At 40.2% G+C, this 23,462-nt stretch overlaps 1 protein-coding gene across 34 annotated transcripts in view; it reads left to right on the top strand.

The window, feature by feature from the left end:
- LOC130707593 (EF-hand calcium-binding domain-containing protein 11-like) overlaps positions 1-23,462 on the top strand; it is a 215,245-nt gene that overhangs the window by 17,893 nt on the left and 173,890 nt on the right. For 20 of the 34 annotated variants that reach the window (XR_009007494.1, XR_009007492.1, XR_009007486.1 and 17 more), the window contains exon 5: positions 638-728. The exons of 3 other annotated variants lie outside the window; for them this stretch is intronic. Coding sequence is in view for 22 of the 31 variants with exons in the window: in XM_057542835.1 (XP_057398818.1) it covers positions 638-728 (91 nt within the window). In the remaining 9 variants the exon portion in view is untranslated. Of the gene's footprint in view, positions 1-637; positions 733-1,425; positions 1,454-1,996; positions 2,260-2,318; positions 3,169-3,455; positions 3,721-4,583; positions 5,326-12,335; positions 12,370-16,807; positions 16,886-21,152; positions 21,187-22,631; positions 22,755-23,462 lie in introns of those variants that run through there. 11 more of the 34 variants (XM_057542824.1, XM_057542837.1, XM_057542830.1 and 8 more) reach the window with 11 other exon arrangements.

Genomic DNA, 23,462 nt, shown 5'->3' with positions numbered 1-23,462 from the left:
AATGGGGACAACAGAAGGGCTGGCCATGCGGAGATATAGCTGAAGAGCTACTTATGGAAGTTTGGGAGACCATGAGGCCTTTTTTTCCGACTCCTCCTTTGACCCACACATAATTGGAGGAATTGTTTTCCCATGCTGGGGTGGCCCAGAGGAGTAGCTTCAGACCCCCTCCCCACAGAACACAGGGTTGAAAGACTTGTGGAGTCCAGGTTCAGTATTTTGGTTTCTGTAATGGTTTTCCTCTAAATAATAATATAGTTCTAATACCAAGCAAGAAAAAAAATGTGAATTTTGAAGAATGAATTATTTTGGCAATTCACAAAGACTTGAAGCCTAATGCCATTGTTGCAGTGTCTGTCCCTTAGTCCTTTCCCTGGGACTCAGGGAATCGGCAAATGATGGGGCTGGAAGAGACCTTCATGAGCATCTGGGACTGTACTGAGGGAGAGTATTACTAGATTCTCAAATTCTTCCAATGAGACAGACAATCTCAGATTACCTTATATGTAAAATCAATTATAAATTACTGCTTTTCTCCTAGTAATAGATTAAAGTCTCACTCATATGTTATGGCTGAAATAGCAGTTCATGGGGCTGATAGAAGTGTATGAATGTTATGTATTCTGCTTTCAAATAGATCGTGGATATTTAACTCTGGAAGATTTCAAAAAAGCATTTAAGCAGGTGGCTCCCAAGTTATCGGAAAGGATTATTCTCGAGGTATTCAGGTAAGGTGCCAAAATCTTTATGTATACCCACCCCTTGATTTACCATTTGCTTTTACAAGTTTTCAGTTTTATGGAGAACACTCATTTATGCTTATTTTTCACTAGTGAACATTTTCATCTCACAGCATATTGTCATGATCCAGGAGAGAATTTTATAGTTAGCTATTCGTCCATCCACACCTTGACAGTGGGCTCTAAAGTGGGTGGAGTGCTTGCATACTAGGAAGGTGGAAAAATCATTTGTTAGTAGGGGTGGAGAGGAGCAGAAAGAAAGTAGAACTTCTTTGTATATTTATGTATTGACCAAAAAACCCCCCGAAGCTTTATTAATATTTAACATGGATGCTGGTGTTCTCCCATGGTCTGTATTTCATCAGACATGGGTTACAAATGGTCCTTGAGTTGTCTGGAGAGTAGAGTTGGGTTGATCAGTGCTGGCCCCTCCTTCGTTTGTTTTCAAAGTTATAGACCCATGTTGCAGTTCACACACACCTGATAAAGTAGATTTAAAGATTATATTATGTTGTCTTTATAAACTATTTCTGACAAAATGGGCAAGTGGCTTAAAAGCAGTTTCCATTAGGAAACTGCAGATTGAAAATAGTAAGAATAGTGTAAGCACATGCTTGCAGAGAAAATTGCAGAGTTGCCTCTTCTCTGACTGCTAACATGAGTTCCTCATCAACCCTGTTACCAGGTGTGTTAATTAGGGTTTCGTACAGCAGTAAGAGCCAGAAAACCCAAAACAACAAAGCTCAAAACAGAGAGCAATAAACACAGGAGAGTCCAGGGCTGATTTGATGGCAACACAGCTGTGAAGGACCCAGATTCCTCCCCTCCTGTTGTTTGGCTGCCTCAGCATCTGGCTTCTCCCTCTTGCTTCAAGGTGGCTCCCAAGGTTTGAGCCATCACACCCGAATTCCAGCTAGGTAGGCCGAAAGGGAGCAGAAGATATGCCCCTCCTTTTAAGGCTATCCATTATTTCTTCCTACATCCCAGTGACCAAAGCTTCGTTCCAAGGCCACGAATAGCTACAAGGGGGAGGTGGGTCTGGAAAATGTAGTCCCTGCTTTGGGCAGTCATGTGCACTCAAATGGAGTTTCTGATACTGGGGAAGAAGGAGAGAACAGATATTGGGGGACATCTGGCAGGTGTTCCCATGTGGATAAAAGTAATTTCATGAAATCTGACCGGAAGCCAGCCCTGCTCAGTAGAAATTATCAAGCAGGTTATTTGAAATAAGGATCTGCACTCACTGTCGTTAACAGTGACATATATGAAATTCTTTTGCTGCATCATTTGCAAGCAGATTATTGAGCAAGCTATTGAAGAGCGAAGGAGTTCAAGCCAGGCGCAGACAAAGTGCCCGAGGACAGTTATTACTTAGGTGATTCCAGAACATCAAGACCTTTAAAATATAGTAGCATCCTCGTGTACACTTTGTGATGAGAAGAGTAATGGAAGTCAATGTATTTCTACCACATGGTGGTGGTTTTTCACAAAAAGAATTACTTCATTTTACTTTTACAAAAAGACACGTGTCGGTCTTCCCTGGTGGCACAGTGATTAAGAATCTGCCTGCCAATGCAGGGGACACGGATTCGAGCCCTGGTCTGGGAAGATCCCACATGCCGCGGAGCAACTAAGCCCGTGCGCCACAACTACTGAGCCTGTGCTCTAGAGCCCACGAGCCACAACTACTGAGCCTGCGCACCGCAACTACTGAAGCCGGCGTGCTTAGAGCCTGTGCTCCACAACAGGAGAAGCCACCGCAATGAGAAGCCTGTGCACCGCAACGAAGAGTAGCCCCCACTCACCGCAACTAGAGAAAGCCCGTGCACAGCAATGAAGACCTAATGCAGCCAAAAATAAATAAATTAAATAAATTAAAAAAAAAAAAAAAGGACAAGTGTCCAAATTTGCTGACCGTTTTGTGTTAAGTGGTTTCAGGAGATGCTCCCTTGTACCACATGTGTAATTTTGAAAAATCCACTTAAATATAGCCGTTCAAGGTAGAAGCAGTCTTTTAACAGTGAGTGGAAAAGTAACTGCTTCTCAAAAGAAACCTACATTATTGGGAGAACATTTCTGAAAATAGATATTTGGAAATGTGATTCTGTTTTAAAAAATGTGTACACCTATTGAAACCTTCATACCTGCATGTTTAATAAGTTAAAAATGGAATGTTCTAATCTGGTGAGAAAAGTCGTTCAGTGGTTTAAGAAAAAAAAAAAAAAGAAAATGGTCATGAAGAACCTAGGGGCAAGACGGGAATAAAGACACAGACCTACTAGAGAATGGACTTGAGAATATGGGGAGGGGGAAGGGTAAGCTGTGACAAAGTGAGAGAGTAGCATGGACATATATACACTACCAAACGTAAAATAGATAGCTAGTGGGAAGCAGCTGCATAGCACAGGGAGATCAGCTCGGTGCTCTGTGACCACCTAGAGGGGTGGGATAGGGAGGGTGGGAGGGAGGGAGGGAGACGCAAGAGGGAAGAGATATGGGAACATATGTATATGTATAACTGACTCACTTTGTTATAAAGCAGAAACTAACACACCATTGTAAAGCAATTATACTCCAATAAAGATGTTAAAAAAAAAAAAAAAGAAACAAACAATTCCCAGACTATTTCAGGTTGGGGATTAAAAAAAAAAAAAAAAAGGTTATGGGTAAGCCTAACTGTGTAGTATATGTATAAAACATTTTTAAAAATTCAAGGGGCTTCCCTGGTGGCGCAGTGGTTGGGAGTCTGCCTGCCAATACAGGGGACACGGGTTCGTGCCCCGTTCTGGGAAGATCCCACATGCCGCGGAGCGGCTAGGTCCGTGAGCCACAACTACTGAGCCTGTGCGTCTGGAGCCTGTGCTCTGCAACGGGAGAGGCCGCAACAGTGAGAGGCCCATGCACCGTGATGAAGAGTGGACCCCGCTCGCCGCAACTGGAGAAAGCCCTTGCACAGAAACGAAGACCCAACACAGTCAAAAATAAATAAATAAATAAATTTAAAAATTCAAAAAAAAAAAAAGTTTCAGTGGTTTGAGAGCACAATTTTTAAAAGTATACAAATTCAATAGCTTTGATAAGTTTTCAAGAGCAACTAATTGGTATCAGGAGAGATGGATATTTATTAGCTGAATTTCAATTAACAATACCAACAAAATAATTTAAAAAAAAAAACCCCTTAAGCTTTTTCGTTATCAGAGGATGGAATTAAAAACAGGGATTCGGTGTCATGATGCCCTTTTCCCATTTAGATCTACATACCTTTGTGAGGTTATCTCTGACAGCCGTTAAGACCAAATAGTAAAACAAACTGAAATTGAAATTGCTCAATCACAAAGGATTCAACCGAGATGTTCAGAAATGATAAAGTACGTGAAATCACACTGTTCTTGTTAGATGTTATTAATAATTTCTACTGATGGCAAAAAGTTATTTGCCATTAATGAATAAAATATTTTTACCTTTAATTCCTTAGAAATTTCTGTATTATATTTTATAATGAACATAACATATTCATATTGTGGCACATGTCCGTATAATCTATACATAAATATATTCATATGCCCACAAATCTTGTACTTCCCAGGATTGCGATCAAAACAGTTTAGAGACTACTACAGTAAACAGCCAAACAAGGCATTTTAGCTAACTGAACATGCCCTGCTTAAAGTCTCATTTGTATTATTATTTATAGCACCACAATCCCTAAACCAGAATAAATGATGCATGATAAGAATTAAATGAAGTTGTGACACCAAAAGAGAGAAAAATATTTCCTCTGAGTGTAAATTGAAGTTGGCCAGAGAAACAGAGATGTCTAACTTCCACATGTCTCTGTTTCAGTGGTACAAATAATTTTCAAGAATAAGGAAAAGAAGGATTTCCCTGGCAGTCCAGTGGTTAAGACTCTGCGCTTCCACTGCAGGGGGCACGGGTTCGATCCCTGGTCGGGGAACTAAGATCCTGCATGCTGTGCGGCGTGGCCAAAAAAAAAAAAAAAGAAAGAATAAGGAAAAGAAGAGCAGCTGCTGGGGCTGTTAGTGATGATGCAAATTACATAATGTTTCTAAGGTTAGACACTGTGTGAGACGCTTGAATAGCTTTGACTTAATCGACCAGTGTGAATGGAGTTCATTCCCAGGTTCGCAGTTACTCAGAAGAAAGCTGATACATGAAGACCACTATAAAAAGGCAGCCAGAGAAGGAGACTTCCAATAAGACCAGAGTCAGCTGTGGTTTGAATGATGAAAGAAGTTTTCACAATTTTCAATTCTTAGATTGCCAGATTCTTCCCAAAGAAACTTCTAAGACCAAGAGTAGCCTCTTTCAGAAGGCTTGTGATACTTGCTCGTATCACACCTTCATTTTATAAGACAAACCAACCAACCACAACAATAAAACCAGCTAAACACCCAAAACAAACCTTCCAGAAAGACAGACTTGAGGCATAAGGCATCAAAGAATCATTTCATCTTGTAACTTGATGGAAACACTGGAGTATCATTCATTAAATCTGAGGGCTTTACAAGAAGTAAATGAGATATGTTTATAAAGTTTGTGAATTGTTGCCTAACTGCTCTGGTGGTGTTTACTTTTAGCGATTTTTTCATGAATAAAAGCAACGTGGTTTTTAAAAAAATACGTATATTGTCAGTATTTGTAATATTCATAAACTGTTCTGCTATCATAACCTTTTAAAAAAAATCTTAGTTCTGTAGTTAAATGGATTCAAAGCTCACCTCCAGGCTTTGTGCTATAGTTTCTGCTAAGCTGAAGTCTATCCTCTAGGTAGGGATCATAAGAACTATATTCCCTGGTGTCTTCCATGTCCAACAATGTTTATCTGAGGCATTGTCCTTGAATAAAAACATATAATAGATTGAACATTAACATTTAAAAAAAATTAATTAATTTAGGGGCTTCCCTGGTGACACAGTGGTTAGGAATCCACCTGCCAATGGAGGGGACACGGGTTCGAGCCCTGGTCTGGGAAGATCCTACATGCTGCAAAGAAACTAAGCCCACGAGCCACAACTGCTGAAGCCTGAGCGCCTAGAGGCCTTGCTCCGCAACAAGCGAAGCCACTGCAAGGAAAAGCCCGCACACCACAGCAAAGAGTAGCCACTGCTCACCGAAACTAGAGAAAGCCCGTGCGCAGCAATGAAGACCCAACGTAGCCAAAAATAAATTATTTTTTATTTGTGGCGTGCAGGCTCAGTAGTTGTGGCTCGTGGGCTTAGTTGCTCCGCGGCCTGTGGGATCTTCCCAGACCAGGGCTCGAAGCTGTGTCCCCTGCATTGGCAGTAGGATTCTTAACCACTGTGCCACCAGGGAAGTCCAAACATTAACATCTTTGAATCACATTCTTTTTCTTTGAAAATGCTGATTGTGCTTTTGTTGGAAGTCCTTTTAAATTGTTTAATTTCTATTTCTTTTGCTCAAATTGTTCACCGTGTTTCTCAGTATAATTTCAGCAGTGCCTGTTCTCCTTTGCGCTGTGTCCAATGTGGCTTTTTTGTTGTTGTTGTTATGGGTTTTTAAAAAAATATCTTCACTGGAGTATAATTGCTTTACAATGTTGTGTTAGTTTCTGCTGTATAACAAAGTGAATCAGCTATACATATACATGTATTCCCATATCCCCTCCCTCTTGCGTCTCCCTCCCACCCTCCATATCCCACCCCTCTAGGTGGTCACAAAGCACCGAGCTGATCTCCCTGTGCTATGTGGCTGCTTCCCACTAGCTATCTATTTTACATTTGGTAGTGTATATATGTCCATGCTACTCTCTCACTTCATCCCAGCTTACCGTTCTCCCTCCCTGTGTCCTCAATCCATTCTCTACGTCTGCATCTTTATTCCTGTCCTGCCCCTATGTTCATCAGAACCATTTTTTTTTTAGATTCCATATATATGTGTTTGCATACGATATTTGTTTTTCTCTTTCTGACTTACTTCACTCTGTATGACAGACTCTAGGTCCATCCACCTCACTACAAATAACTCAGTTTTGTTTCTTTTTATGGCTGAGTAATATTCCATTGTATATATGTGCCACATCTTCTTTAACCATTCATCTGTTGATGGACACTTAGGTTGCTTCTGTGTCCTGACTATTGTAAATAGTGCTACAGTGAACATTGTGGTACATGTCTCTTTTTGAATTATGGTTTTCTCAGGGTATATGCCCAGTAGTGGGATTGCTGGGTCATACGGTAGTTCTATTTTTAGTTTTTTAAGGAACCTCCATACTGTTCTCCATAGTGGCTGTATCAATTTACATTCCCACCAACAGTGCAAGAGGGTTCCCTTTTCTCCACACGGTCTCCCACATTTATTGTTTGTAGATTTTTTGATGATGGCCATTCTGACTGGTGTGAGGTGATACCTCATTGTAGTTTTGATTTTCATGTCTCTAATGATTAGTGATGTTGAACATCCTTTCATGTGTTTGTTGGTAATCTGTATATCTTCTTTGGAGAAATGTCTTTAGGTCTTCTGCCCATTGTTGGATTAGGTTGTTTTTTTTTTGATATTGAGCTGCACGAGCTTCCAAAACTATGTTGAGTAACAGTGGTGAGAGTGGGCAACCTTGTCTTCTTCCTGATCTTAGTGGAAATGGTTTCAGTTTTTCACCACTGAGAATGATGTTGGCTGTGGGTTTGTCAAATATGGCCTTTATTCTGTTGAGGTAAGTTCTCTCTAGGCCTACTTTCTAGAGCATTTTTATCATAAATCGGTGTTGAATTTTGTTGAAAGCTTTGTCTGCATCTATTGAGATGATTGTATGGTTTTTATCCTTCAATTTGTTTATATGGTGTATCACAGTGATTGATTTGCGTATATTGAAGAATCCTTGCATTCCTGGGATAAACCCCACTTGATCATGGTGTATGATCCTTTTAATGTGCTGTTGGATTCTGTTTGCTAGTATTTTGTTGAGGATTTTTGCATCTATGTTCATCAGTGATACTGGCCTGTAGTTTTCGTTTTTTGTGACATCTTTGTCTGGTTTTGGTATCAGGGTAATGGTGGCCTCATAGAATGAGTTTGGGAGTGTTCCTCCCTCTGCTATCTTTTGGAAGAGGTTGAGAAGAATAGGTGTTAGCTCTTCTCTAAATGTTTGATAGAATTAGCCTGTGAGGCCATCTGGTCCTGGGCTTTTGTTTGTTGGAAGATTTTGAATCACAGTTTCAATTTCAGTGCTTGTGATTGATCTGTTTATATTTTCTATTTCTTCCTGGTTCAGTCTTGGAAGGTTGTGCTTTTCTAAGAATTTGTCCATTTCTTCCAGGTTGTCCACTTTATTGGCATGTGGTTGCTTGTAGTAATCTCTCATGATCCTTTGTATTTCTGCAGTGTCAGTTGTTACTTCTCCTTTTTCATTTCTAATTCTGTTGATTTGAGTCTTGTCCCTTTTTTTCTTGATGAGTCTGGCTAATGGTTTATCAATTTTGTTTATCTTCTCAAAGAACCAGCTTTTAGTTTTATTGATCTTTGCTATCGTTTCATTTCTCTTTCATTTATTTCTGATCTGATCTTTATGATTTCTTTCCTTCTGCTAACTTTGGGGGTTTTTTGTTCTTCTTTCTCTAATTGCTTTAGGTGTAAGGTTAGGTTGTTTATTTGAGATGTTTCTTGTTTCTTGAGGTAGGATTGTATTGCTATAAACTTCCCTCTTAGAACTGCTTTTGCTGCATTCTGTAGGTTTTGGGTCATCATGTTTTCACTGTCATTTGTTTCTAGGTATTTTTTGATTTCCTCTTTGATTTCTTCAGTGATCTCTTGGTTATTTAGTAGCGTATTGTTTAGCCTCCATGTGTTTGTAGTTTTTACACATATTTTCCTGTAATTGATATCTAGTCTAATAGCGTTGTGGTTAGAAAAGATGCTTGATACGATTTCAATTTCCTTAAATTTACCAAGGCTTGATTTGTGTCCCAAGATATGATCTATCCTGGAGAATGTTCCATGAGCACTTGAGAAGAAAGTGTATTCTGTTGTTTTTGGATGGAATGTCCTATAAATATCAATTAAGTCCATCTTGTTTAATGTGTCATTTAAAGCTTGTGTTTCCTTATTTATTTTCATTTTGGATGATCTGTCCGTTGGTGAAAGTGGGGTGTTAAAGTCTTCAAGTATTATTGTGTTACTGTCAATTTCCCCTTTTATGGCTGTTAGCATTTGCCTTAAGGTTTGAGGCAAATGCTCCTACGTTGGGTGTGTAAATATTTCCAATTGTTATATCTTCTTGATTTGATCCCTTGATCATTATGTAGTGTCCTTCTTTGTCTCTTGTAATAGTCTTTATTTTAAAGTCTGTTTTGTCTGATATGAGAATTGCTACTCCAGCTTTCTTTTGATTTCCATTTGCATGGAATATCTTTTTCCATCCCCTCACTTTCAGTCTGTATATGTCCCTAGGTCTGAAGTGGGTCTCTTGTAGACAGCATATATACGGGTCTTGTTTTTGTATCCATTCAGCCAGGCTATGTCCTTTGGTTGGAGCATTTAATCCATTTACATTTAAGGTAATTATCAATATACATGTTCCTATTACCATTTTCTTAATTGTTTTGGGTTTGTTATTGTAGGTCTTTTCCTTCTCTTGTGTTTCCTGCCTAGAGAAGTTCCTTTAGCATTTGTTGTAAAGCTGGTTTGGTGGTGCTGAATTCTCTTAGCTTTTGCTTGTCTGTAAAGGTTTTAATTTCTCTGTTGAATCTCAGTGAGATCCTTGCTGAGTAGAGTAATCTTGGTTTTAGGTTTTTCCCTTTTATCACTTTAAATATGTCTTGCCACTCCCTTCTGGCTTGTAGTTTCTGCTGAAAGATCAGCTCTTAACCTTATGGGGATTCCCTTGTATGTTATTTGTTGCTTTTCCCTTGCTGCTTTTAATATTTTTTCTTTGTATTTAATTTTTGATAGTTTGATTAATACGTGTCTTGGCATGTTTCTCCTTGGATTTATTCTGTATGGGACTCTCCGTGGTTCCTGGAGTTGATTGACTATTTCCTTTCCCATGTTAGGGAAGTTTTCAACTATAATCTCTTCAAATATTTTCTCAGACCCTTTCTTTATCTCTTCTTCTTCTGGGACTCCTATAATTCGAATGTTGGTATGTTTAATGTTGTCCCAGAGATCTCTGAGACTGTCCTCAATTGTTTTCATTCTTTTTTCTTTATTCTGCTTTGCGGTAGTTATTTCCAATATTTTATCTTCCAGGTCACTTATCCGTTCTTTTGCCTCATTTATTCTGCTATTGATTCCTTCTAGAGAATTTTTAATTTCATTTATTGTGTTGTTCATCATTGTTTGTTTGCTCTTTAGTTCTTCTGGGTCCTTGTTAAATGTTTCTTGTAGTTTCTCCATTCTGTTTGCAAGATTTTGGATCATCTTTACTATCATTACTCTGAATTATTTTTCAGCTGGCTGCCTATTTCCTCTTCATTTGTCTGGTCTGGTGGGTTTTTGCCTTGCTCCTTCATCTGCTGTGTGTTTCTCTGTGTTCTCATTTTGCTTAACTTACTGTGTTTGGGGGTCTCCTTTTTGCAGGCTACAGGTTCGTAGTTCCCGTTGTTTTTGGTGTCTGCCCCCAGTGGGTAAGGTTGGTTCAGGGGCTTGTGTAGGCTTCCTGGTAGAGGGGACCGGTGCCTGTGTTCTGGTGGGTGGGGCTGGATCTCGTCTTTTTGGTGGGCACGGCTGCATCTGGTGGTGTGTTTTGGGGTGTCTGTGAAGTTAGTATGGTTTTAGGCAGCCTCTCTGCTAATGGGTGGGGTTGTGTTCCTGTCTTGCTAGTTGTTTGGCATGGGGTGTCCAGCACTGGAGCTTGCTAGCCGTTGAGTGGAGCTGGGTCTTAGCGTTGAGACGGAGATCTCTGGGAGAGCTCTCGCCGATTGATATTATGTGGGGCCTGGAGGTCTCTGGTGGTCCAGTGTCCTGAACTCAGCTCTCCCACCTCACAGGCTCAGGCCTGACACCAGGCAGGAGCACCAAGACCTTTTTTGGAAGTCTGAGGTCTTCTGCTAGCATTCAACAGGTGTTCTGTAGGAGTTGTTCCACCTGTAGATGTATTTTTGATGTATTTGTGGGGAGGAAGGTGATCTCCACGTCTTACTCCTCTGCCATCTTGAAGCACTCCCTCTGTTATGGTTTTCTTTTCTCCTTACGTTTCTTTCTTGAGCTATATCTACTGATGTTTCATTTCATTTTGTTATTTTGCTGTATCTTGTTATTTTATAGTATCTCCCCTAAGTCTTTCTGTATCTACTTTCATCTCTCATTTTATGGAGGTGTTTGCTTTATTGGGGGAAGTAGTTTTTGAGGTTTTATTTTTAATGGTTGATTGCTTGGGGGCTGCTAATTATAGCTTTTTTCATGTAAATTAAGAAAGCAAGTTTTCTACGGAGGGATGGGTTTTGAGGAATGTTTCTTTCTTAAACGAAGAGGTGATATCTTATGTAAAAAACAAAAATTGGTACTACTTTATATTACCTCTAAAGATATTTTAAAAAAGGCTTAATGTTTTTAAATTTTGAGATTCCTTTCAGTGTTTAAAACTTACAGCGTTGCTTTCCACTTAGAGCTGATAATCATGACTTGTGTACCTGTGCACTAAAATAACTGAAGCTAATAAATACCATGGATGACGTTTCATTATTATTAAGAAATTCTCAGGAAATTCTATTCTTGAAGAACTTTCTCTTTTTTGTCCTACCCACTACAAATGGCAGAAGTTTAAGAGGTACGAGAACTGAGTAGCGCTGTTTGTCCAGTGGAATGAATCTGAGCTACCAGGCTGTTTCTAGCACTGAAAGTTTAAAACAAAAAAACACCTTTTCTTCTTTAATACTAATAGAACATAATAAAAACCTTATAGTACTTTTTTATTTTCTTAAACATTCAAAAATCTTTAGTGAATCTAAAAAGTAGTTAAAACTGTTTAACCTGGCTCTCCAACATCTGGTCTGCTTCCCAAACTCATCTTTCATTCATCGTCCCAAATTCCTGTATTTCCCTTTGCATAATGCTTGTTCCTTTGAATATGTGATGTGTATTTATACTGCATTCTGTTGCTCTTGCCAGCAATGCTTTTCTCTACTTCTTACCTGTCCAAATTAGACCTATCTTTCAAGGTCCTGCTCAATAAATACACACAAAAAAGTCTTTTTTTCTTTACATTGAACAGCCTTTTCTCCTTTCTCTGAAATTTAATAGTACTATGGTTGTGTAATTTTTTCAATCATCTACTCAATAAACAAAAATACAGTGTTTACGATTATCTCCATAAAATACTACAAGCTCTTTGAGGTTACAAATTTATCTGTAACTTTCAGCGTTCTCAGCATGTTGCCTTATGCATTCTAGTTGCTTAATAATTGTTGGTCCATTGTCACTTACTCCAAATATCCAGTAACAGTAAAATCCTCACTTATAATTTTCTTATGGTTTTAATTTCTTATAATCTAGGCAAGAATCCTTTAAAATGCAATCAGGAGCTTTCTAACCACATGTGGCTTTGCCTTCTATTTTTCTCATTCTACGTGTGATTTTTATGAATTAATCTCTGATGGCCTCTCTTTGTTTTTTTTCTTTTAGAGACATTTGCAGTTCATGATTTAACCCCAGCTATTGTCAGGGAGCTGGCTTAATGTGCTCTCTTGACTTCGCCCACCATCAGCACCCTGTGGTATTTCTGGCTGGTGTTTTTCTCTGTGTGGGTATGTTTGCATCTCCATGCCTAGGAGCCTTCTCCATCTCATTGTAAGCGCCGAGATTTGCACTTTCTTACTGCCTGTCAATTGGCAAAAAGCTCTGCGTAGCTGCTTCTGCTTTCCAGCCATATGAAATGAAACATGGTTGTGCAGAAGGCCCACCAGTGTCCAAGACTCTGAGTGCAGGTGGATTGCCAGATAGTAATGTAATGCGGAAATACTGACATACCAAAATGCTCTCCAGTCAGAACTGGAGACATTTAAAGTGATATCTGATATTTTTGGTCTAAGAATCTCATTCTTCGTATTACATGGGGATGGTCAAAAAACATAGAATATCTAACTCTCCTTTTGGGATTATTAAAAATTGGTTGAAAATAAGAGCATCATGACTTGTTGGATAGTATATTTTCATTGCCAGAGTGTCAGTGGTGTAGGGGCTTAAGAATGCAATTTTAAAAGGGAGTTATGGGTACCCTCTTGATAGAAAGATCACATATGCCTTTTATCACAGCTATTGTGGGGGAAAGGGGCCTCATGAGCTTGGGTAACGTGAAGTAACATGTTAATGGAAGAGTCTTTTAGAACCAAGGAGCCCAGAGGAAAGTGATATAAGATAGAATGGGGCTTCCCTGGTGGCGCAGTGGTTGAGAATCTGCCTGCCAATGCAGGGGACACGGGTTCGAGCCCTGGTCTGGGAAGATCCCACATGCCACGGAGCAACTGGGCCCGTGAGCCACAGTTACTGAGCCTGCGCGTCTGGAGCCTGTGCTCCGCAACAAGAGAGGCCGCGATGGTGAGAGGCCCGCGCACCGCGATGAAGAGTGGTCCCCACTTGCCACAACTAGAGAACGCCCTCACACAGAAACGAAGACCCAACACAGTCATAAATAAATAAATAAAAGAACGTGAATTTCTAAAAAAAAAAAAAAATACCCCTTTATTATTAAAAAAAAAAAAAAGATAGAATGTATTTTTTCAGATCATTTGCATCTCTTTTGAAGTGTTATTCTTCACTGTGCTCTTTAGCTTCTTATAATTCCTTTCGGCTGGCAGCCAACTTGTTGCATATCATTGTCTTGGACAGTCTCTAACTGGAGAAAGTTTCCCAATCATTATTCTCTGCTTCAGAATGACCATCTTATACATGTAGTCAGGTGACCTCACCAAGATCGCAGTTATTATAGTGAGTACCTACTTTGGGGAATATGATTGTTGATCTGTAAGTATCTATATGCTTCTGTGTATAGAAAAGTATAAAAGAGACTAGAAATTGTATCTGATTCTTTGTGACTATAGGTAGATAGCTGTTACCAGCTGTACCTAGTGTGTGAGTGTAGTGACCAAATAAGTAGATTTCTTGAGTTTCCAATTTTTATTTCGTCAATTTTTGTATCTTCCCTGCAATGATAATGCCTTGGTTTTTATTTCAGTGTTTATGTTTCAAAATTTTATTGTCAGAGAGTCCCATTTCTGTTTATTTTCTTGCATGTGATCACTGAATGGGGAATATGAATATGTGTAAGCTTTTCAAACTGACCTCAGAATTTCTCCTCTCTGGGGACTTTCACATGTAATATGTTAAGTACAACTGTACTTTAAAAATCCAGCTATAGAAATAATTATATGCTAATCATTTTAAGAAAATGTCAGTTTTTCAGAGGGTTCTTGACTGATTTTGCTCCATGAACGAAAATATATCCTTGCATTTGAGGATGGTCTTTTTTTACCGGTATAAATTTTAGAATTGGTGTTGCAGGAATTGAAGCTCAGAAACTGGACCAGAAAACAAGTAGAGAAGAATAATGACTTCATTACATAGATTTTCAAACAGAATGTGTTATTTTGGTTTCTTCAGTTAAGCTAATTAGTTCCTGTTAACAAGGATGTATTATTTGATTGGAAGAAATATTTAATCTCTTTCACATTCCAGATGTCCAGATTTTGTAGTCTTTTCTTAGGTTAAACCCATCCAGATGCAAATTCTATTCCTCCTTCAAGGCCCAGCTTTTAAAAAAATATTTCTTATCTTGAAAGCTGGCCCTACCCTACACCCTACCCAACCCCTCTCTACCCCAAAAAGGACCTTGTCTCCTCCTTCTGCTTGAAACTCCTAATCTGTCATAAATATCTTTCTTCTTTATGCTTATACATAGGTATTTGCATACATCAATTATTTCTAGTTTTAGAACGTGAGCTTAATATAAACAGGCACAAGTGGGATATTTATGGGAGTACAGAACTCCCGTAGCACAGTTTTGTACGTGTCAAGTAAGTGACTGAATTTTATATAAATGAATGGCTTATGTAGCGAACAGGCTTTCACCAAAACCTCTCAGGCCTGCACTCTCCTCATCTCAGACATGAGGGGGTTGTGCTTCTTCTTGTTCCAGAACCGACTGGTGGGGTTATCTATCATGGAGGGTGGCATGGCAGTCTCCTTGATTTTCTCTGCGTCTCCCAGATAATATTCAGAATCCACCACCATGTGAATACAGATGTGATCTGTCAGTGTGACAAAGACTGCTCTCAAGAGAAAATTACTGGGCTGACAGCTCTCCAACCCTGGGTTTAGTTTTTGAGATGTCACTATAACAAGTGTTATGGTCAACGTTTCCAATTCCTCATCTACATATATGGTAGAATACACTGTTCTTGCTGTAATAGCATGAGGACTATTTTTCTTTTAATCCAGCTGTCACATAAGAAAGTGCTGCCATGGTTTCTTTCTTGTGGCCAAATGTTGCTAACCCTTTCAGTCATCCTTGAAGTTAGCGATAGGCGTACATCATGCATGTATTCATGCCATTTGCCTTTGTAGAAGGAGGAATGTGTTTCTTACATTTTTCTTTTGTAGTCGATAGCTAACTTCTGGGTGGAAATTTTGATAATACTGTGTGTTGTATTTATAAAATAAGAAAAACTTGTATTTAATAAAAGAAATTTTTATTTTATAGGAGATAATTAAATCAACATTGTTTTAAGATGTCACCAAAAAAAAATAGGCTCAGCATTAAGAGTTTCACTACAAAGTTTCAGTTGTCCCCCTTAGATATAGCTTAAAAAATCAAGTCCAAGGGCTTCTAATGCTATGTTTTTATCTATGGCATACCGACCTATGAGTTTGCGACCTCACGTCTAGCCATCTTGTCGCCTGTCCTCCTACCCGTGCATTCTCTTCCATCAGGCTACCTTGAAGAGATACATCCTTGTCATTCAAAGCTCCAGAGACCAGCAGCATCAGCATTAGGGAACTTGTTAGCAATGATGAGCAATGCCTAATCTCAGGCCTCACTCCAAACGTACTGAGTCAAATGTGTTTAATGTGGTCCCTGGGTGATCCATATGCACTTATTAAAGTTTGAAAATCACTGGTCCACCCTCCTTGTTCAATTTTGGATAATGAGAGTAAATTAGCATTACTTTTTTTTTTTTTAAACAATTGGAAGGCCTTTTTTTTAAAAAATTTTATTTATTTATTTACTTACGGCTGTGTTGGGTCTTCGTTTCTGTGCGAGGGCTTTCTCCAGTTATGGCAAGCGGGGGCCATTCTTCATCGCGGTGCACGGGCCTCTCACTATCGCGGCCTCTCTTGTTGTGGAGCACAGGCTCCAGACGCGCAGGCTCAGTAATTGTGGCTCACGGGCCTAGTTGCTCCGCGGCATGTGGGATCTTCCCAGACCAGGGCTCGAACCCGTGTCCCCTGCATTGGCAGGCAGACTCTCAACCACTGCGCCACCAGGGAAGCCCCAGCATTACTTTTAATGTTACCTCTTGACTTCAGTAACTTTTCACCCCCTGCCAGATAATGCCCAGACTCCTTAGCCTGACATACAAGGCCCCTCCACACACAGACCTGGCATGCCCAGATCAGAGATTCTAATCCACTATTCTGATTTACTTGCTGTGTTCTGATCCTATCTCATTTCTCTTCCACTGCCCTCTCTTCTCCTCTCCTGACTTCCCCATCCACATATCTACTGGTATCCATTCCTTTGAACTTAGCTGAACTCTCTCTTCTAGGGAGCCTTCCCTGATCACTCCAGCTCACAAAATTTCCTTTTTCTTCCTTAGAACTTCTGTAGCGCTTGCGAGAGTACTGCATCTAATAATAGTAACCACAGTAACACTGGCAACTGACATTTGCTGAGTATTTACTGTGTACCGGACCCTGGTCTGAAGGAATCTTCTTAGGAACCTCCTGGGTTAGGCTCTGTCTGTCCCCATTTTACAGATGAGGACAAAGCTTGGAGAGGTCAAAGGGCTTGCTTGATGCTGCTGCCTGCTGAGTAACGGAACGAAGATTTGCTTGTGCTCTTAATCACTGTAATATTCCCTTCTCACTTCTTCTAACAGCATGGATGTCCTGAGAGTAGGAACCAGGCATGCTTTTGCATCCCCACAATGCCTGCCATAAACCTGACTAAGGCATGTTCGCTCTGCCTGGAAGTGTTCTTGGTAAACCAGTTGCACAATTATATAGCTTTTCCCTGTTCATGTGAATTGGTTTGGTTTGGATTGTTACATTTGAGATTTCATTTGATTATCTGCACATAAATGAAAGGAACTATTTACAAAAATGTACAAAAGGAAACTGATGCAGCATTTTATTACATGAAACGGTAGCAGGCATTCCAGATCACAGATTGCTTTGATAGGAACCCTTGTGTTTTGCGTGTTGCCTTTGGAATTATATCACAATAGCGAAAGATTTTGCCAAATCAACTGGAAAAGCAAAAACTGTTTAAAATTGACCAATGAGGTTTCATCACTTTAGCTGGGGTGGGAGTGCTAAGCTGAATTTATGATTGTCTTCTTTACAAGGCAGGATTATACTTTGATTCACTTGTAAGACCCTTTTGATCAGTTGTTGAGAGTTTAGCATCATCTTTTACCATTTCCAGCTTGTCAGTATCGTCTGCTCATCTTCCCTCCTTGGTTGCAACCTGCTGCTGGAGAAGATCAGGGCCAAGTAGGAATTCAGTGCACTACAGGCTTCGAGTGGCATCTCTTTCTTCCTGCGCTTTCCCTCACCCTGCCTGTCCCTGTTCCTAAGCTGACCCCAGGAGAGGCGGAACAGGCACTAATACTGTTAACCGTAACTTTCCCGCCCCTCCCTCCTGCCTGTCGCTCACCTTTCCCTTCCCTCCCCCCAAAAGGACCAAGAATGGTACAATCTCAGGACTGGTTCCTAGTGGCTAAACATGGCTGCTGGACCCTCACGTGACCCCATCTTTCTTCTTCCTCCCCTGCTGTATCCCCCACATCTCCCCCCTCTGTTCTCTTCAGCTGCAACTAAGCCCCAAGATGCTGACACCACTTTCCCCTCCTTACCTTCACTTCTAACCCAGGCCTTGGGCTGAGCCTCCATCCAGGGCCCCCGCCATGGTTCTGACCTGCCCGCGGTCCTGTACTGCAGGCTCTTGAGTGTGCGCTAGTCCTCGGAGCTGCTCCTCGCCAATCTGAGACCTGGAGCGAGCTTTCCCTTTGTCTTCTTTCTGTGATGCATCTACCTTCTCCTCCAAACACACCACACTCAATACTCTCCCTCTCCGTCTCCCAGCAAGTGTTATGTCTGAGAGATCTCAGAGCTCTGTGTCCACCTTCCTGGATCCTTTTGCTTTGATCCCAGCTGCCTGCCTTGATTCTCCCGGCTGCCTATCCCGGGATGGAACCAAGTTCTCAGGTCAGGCAGACACTGCTGTGCCTACTTGACCAAAGTGTTTAGACCACCCACATCCATCTTCTGTACACAGTTCCCCAGCCCTGGTCCTGTGTCATTCCAGAGTGCTTTCCTTTTCGTGCTGAAATCGTCCAGGAGAATTTAGCTCATCTGTTTTCAGTTCCCTTTTTCAGGGATGGCAAATCGTTGGCATGTGTGCTACCACCGTCACCTCCGTATACCCGTGGCCTACACTCTTCTGATGAGACTCAGAATTCTTCTTGGTATAACACAAGCCAGTTCACTAGCATGTCACACACCATGGGATTGACTTGCTCTCCATCACATTTGTACCAAACCTTTCCTACTGCTATGCATTGCAGGTGACCTTGCCTTCTGTTTCACGGACAGGGTCATGGCCTCTGCCTGGGTTTCCTCTTCACCTCCAGAGTTCTGTTTTCCTTCAACTCTGTTTCTAGTTTTTTTCTTTTTTTCTTTTTTCTAGTTCCTCCCCTTTGTTCTTGTCTCATCCCCTTCCCTTCTTCTAAGACCTTTCTCCATCAGTCACTCCCTCTCCTGTTTATAACTAACATCCCTGCCTGCAGATATACTTCAGTCTCCGCAGCCTAGAAAGCTACTCCTCGTACCTAAGTTCCTCTAGGCTGCCCTCCTGTCCTTTTTCTAAGTTTTTATTCTTGCCAGCTACTCAAGACACTCAGCACTCTGCCTGGGACCCTGTCCTTGACGCTTGCTCCTCCCCAGCTTTTGTGACACCGTGCCAACCCAGTACCAATGACGGCAGTTCCCATTCATTAAACACCTGCTAGTATTACCTTGCTGAATTGATGCAGTGATCTACACATCAGCTATTATGCATACCTATTCTACAGGTAAAGCTGAGCACCTTTATTGCTAACCTCAAGCCAAACTGGACTTAGACTTCTCAATCATTTTATCTTTTGGTTAAAGAAGAAAAGTCGTAGGAAATTAACAAGTAATCAACATTTTAATTTGATGGCAGTCACTTTGCTGGTACTTGTTAATGCACAGATGTTTTTGTTACACCTCAAAATTGTATTTTTTGATTTAAGAATACTGCTGTCTAATAATAATAGTAGACAAAATTTACAGTTAAAATGTCTAAACACACTTAGCTTTAAGTATCATTCAAGAGTCATGTTAAAGAACATGGATAGAAACAACAATAAAAGTTAAAAATGCTTTTCTTAACCCAAGTCTTCTTATTGTTAAGGTTCCTGGTAATCCATTCATGATTTCAAATGGAAATCTTCTCTGCCTTGGAGATGGCATATCAAGGCTCTCATCCAAGGAGAGGAGGGGGCAGTAGAAGAGGCTTATTCTTGTTTCCCTTTTTGCAGAAATTTAACTGTCTTTGCTGGAGAGAGAATATTCAATGGATATATGAGTGAAAGAATGAATGAGTAAATAAATGAGCAAAGGAATAGAATGAAGTTCAAAGTTCATATGTTGAAATTGTGTGTTAAATTGGGTAGGGCAGCTGCTGGTCCTTAATTTTATCTAGGTTGTTGCAAATTATCTTCTTTACTGGACTTTGATTTGCAGATTTAGAGTCAGAGGCTTTAACAAATATGAACTTGACTACCCATTTGTGTAGAGATTTAAACTGCTATCATCGTGAAATTATTACAGCAGTTTTAAACTCTTAGCAGAAAGCTTTTAACAGAACTCTGCTATCAGAGTCAAACTTAATAAATTGGATGGAACCTTCTTTTTCCTTCCCTCTTGTACATTGTCTAGTAGAGAGGTTTCTGCTGGTGACCAAATTTGTTACAGTGCGGCGCCATCTATTCTGCCTGCTACAGACGCGTCATGGCAACAAGTGGCTGGATGCACTTTTCAGAGACAACTTGTATCCACAAATTGGTTGTTCGGGGGAAAAAAATTGGACTTAGTTCTTCAGGAATACTTATTTTCACAAATTAATTCATTGTACAGAAATCAGATTTGAACCCCAAGTGTTCAGTTGTGCTCTCTGTACACCATCCATTGCTAGAGGTGGTTCAATTAAACAGGAGGGAAAGAGAAATGGCAGTAAATATTCATGTGTCACATGGCAGCATTCATCTCTAAGTCAGGAATCTTGATAGAAAAAGCTCAAATTTTTAAAAATGTGAAATTACCTCCTCAGTCTTTTTTATTTCCAATTAAATTAATGTCTTATATAGACACTGTAGACTCACATAGTATTCAATACCATGTAGTTTGCTATCTCTCTCTTAGTTTCTAATTTTCACTGTAGTTCTTAGTCTTTGCTTTTTGAGTATGAGTTTACGGTAGAATAAATCAGATTAGCTTTAGTGGGAGATTTAGTTTTCTTTAATGACTTACTAAGCAAAATGTACCTTCTTCTTAAGTGAAAAAGCCAAAGTGGATTATTTTTTATTTGACTAACAAGGAAAGGCATTTCTAATTTTATTTAGTGACTGAAATAAATTACTTTAACATAAATTAAATGTGAAATATATGTATGATCCTCTTTTAATGAACAAAGCAGATTGAGAGCCAAGCAGATTTGTAGTTGATCTCTTTAACCAGTTGGTGGTGCTCAAAACTCTGATAAGAAACTAATTGGAAGGCAAAGAGGTTAACCTGGAGGCTTTCTTAATAAATGTTACTTTATTAATTTTTGAAAAATCAGTGCCAAAAATGTGTGCCCAAATTACTGCATCTTCTAAGCTTAGGAACCAAACCAAGTGTCTCTGATGGACAGCAGAATACATTTCTAATAAACTTCTGTAAAGATGTCATTGGCTCCCATAGGGTTCACATATCGGAAATTGCATGTTTGTATAACGCTTGGCTCCATCCTGGAAATAGCCGTTAACCTGCTGACTGGGGAGTGGAAGTGCGGGCCATAACGTGGGCTAGCACGGTAGATTTAAGAAATATTGTTTTATATTATTACTACTTTTTTTTTTCTTTTTTTTTCTTTTTTTTTTTTTTACTATTAATGGGCTTTTTAGGGGCTAGGTGTGTTTGTGTAACTTTGTTTTTTAGTGCCCAAGAAGTCCAGTAGAGTAACAGTCTGTTGCTTGAATGTGTCCTGAGATGCAGTCAGAAGAGCACAGAGGCCTTGGAGTCAGGAGCTCAAAGGTCTGAATCTATCGGTCACATCTAACCAAAGTTGTTACTTGTGCTATTCTTGCTTGCGGGATCTTAATTCCCGACCAGGGATTGAGCCCGGGTTCCAGAGGTGAAAGCACCGAGTCCTAACCACTGGACCACCAGGGACTTCCCCTACTTGTGCTATTCTTAAAAATATATACCTTACACAATTATACTTTTAAATTCTGTACTGGCTAAAGCACCTAATTAATAGTGTTTTAGAGTTTTATCATCACACTGAAGCTTTCTTCTAATTTGTTTCAATCTTCCAAACATAGAATATGCTGTGGAAAACTTAATGAAACTATCCATCTTAAAAAGTAAAAAAAAAAAAAAAAAAAAAGCAAAAAACCCAACAAAACGAACAAACAAACAAAAAAACCCATTTTAAACAAATAATCCTAGAACTGATTTTTTTTTTTAATTTATTTATTTTATTTATTTATTTTTGGCTGCATTGGGTCTTTGCTGCTGCGCGCGGGCTTTCTCTAGTTGCGGCGAGTGGGGGCTACTCTTTATTGCAGTGCACGGGCTTCTCATTTCAGTGGCTTCTCTTGTTGCGGAGCACGGGCTCTAGGCGCGTGGACTTCACTAGTTGTGGCACACGGGCTCAGTAGTTGTGGCACACGGGCTCAGTTGCTCCGTGGCATGTGGGATCTTCCCAGACCAGGGCTTGAACCCGTGTGCCCTGCATTGGCAGGTGGATTCTTAACCACTGCGCCACCAGGGAAGCCCCCTAGAACTGATTTTTATAACATAAAGAATATTTAAATTTAAATAATCTTCCTGTTACCTAGATAAGGGCTGCCTATCAATTCAGGAAGGCAGGTTTTGAATATCCCTACATTTTTCATAACTATCACATATCAATTCTCTATAGCTCAGTTTTCCCACCTTGTAAAGCGAGGATCATAACGTCTTTTCCCCAGAGGTGGTGTAAGCTTTAGACGAGGTTCCGGGTGCTTGTTGGGTGTTGTTCTCCCTCCCGTGAGACAGGGACTGTGCCTCCGTTACTTCCGAGCCCCCACGGTATCCTGGACTCAGCCAGGGCCTTAGCACAGGAGGTCCTCTCTGTGTCTGATGACGCCTGGTGCTCCACTAATGAAGAGCTGTTTCTAGTTTGTAAAGTTTCACAAGGGTTTTGTAGACTCACAGACTCACAAAACAGACACTCATCTAGTTATACCTAGTTTTCAGATATTTGCCTGTCTATCCCGGGGATATTTATGTGTTGGTCTGAATCTGCCTAAACATGTAAGACTGGGGAAGGGGATATAAGATTTCTGACAGGTGTAGCAAAGGTGTTACTAAGAGTTTGTTCATCCATCCATTTATTTGTTCCACAAAATTTACTGAGCATGACTCTTCCAGAGATGAGGTCCAGGAAAGCTTCACCATGTCTCTGAGAGCTGCAGACTTCAAGGAGCAGGACGCAGGACTTCCCTGGTGGTCCGGTGGTTAAGAATCCGCCTGCCAATGCAGGAGACACGGGTTCGAGCCCTGGTCCAGGAAGATCCCACATGCCGTGGAGCAACTAAGCCCGTGCGCCACAACTACTGAGCCTGCACTCTAGAGCCTGCGAGCCACAACTACTGAGCCCGCACACCACAACTGCTAAAGCCTGCGCGCCTAGAGCCCGTGCTCCGCAACAAGAGAAGCCACCGTAATGAGAAGCCCGCACACCACAACGAAGAGTAGCCCCCGCTCGCCGCAACTAGAGAAAGCCCGCGAGCAGCAACGAAGACCCAACACAGCCTAAACTAAATAAATAAATAATAAAAAATAAATTAATTATAAGAAGCGGGACACTTCCCGTTTGGTAGGAATTGATAGGCAGCCCTTATCTAGGTAGCAGGAAGATTATTTAGATTTAAATATTGTTTATATTCTATCATAAAAATCAGTTCTAGGATCATCTGTAACAATTTTTTTTTTTTGGCATTTAAAACTCTGATGGTTTCATTAAGTTTTCCAGAGCATATACTGTGTTTGAAAAATTGAAACAAATCAGAAGAAAGCTTCAATGCAATGGTAATCATAAAACACTATGACTTAGGCCCTTTAGCCAGTATAGAATTTAAAAGTATAACTGTGTAAGGTATATATATATATATTTTTAGGAATAGCACAACTAATATCTTTGGTTAGATCTGATTGATTCAGACCTTTGAGTTTTCAAGATACAGAATCATGGAAGCAGAT

The sequence above is a fragment of the Balaenoptera acutorostrata genome, chromosome 3 (genome assembly GCF_949987535.1).
Source record: "Balaenoptera acutorostrata chromosome 3, mBalAcu1.1, whole genome shotgun sequence".
NCBI classification, from domain to species: domain Eukaryota; kingdom Metazoa; phylum Chordata; class Mammalia; order Artiodactyla; family Balaenopteridae; genus Balaenoptera; species Balaenoptera acutorostrata.
Note: the sequence above shows the minus strand (reverse complement) of the source record. Positions and strands in the feature narration are given on the sequence as shown.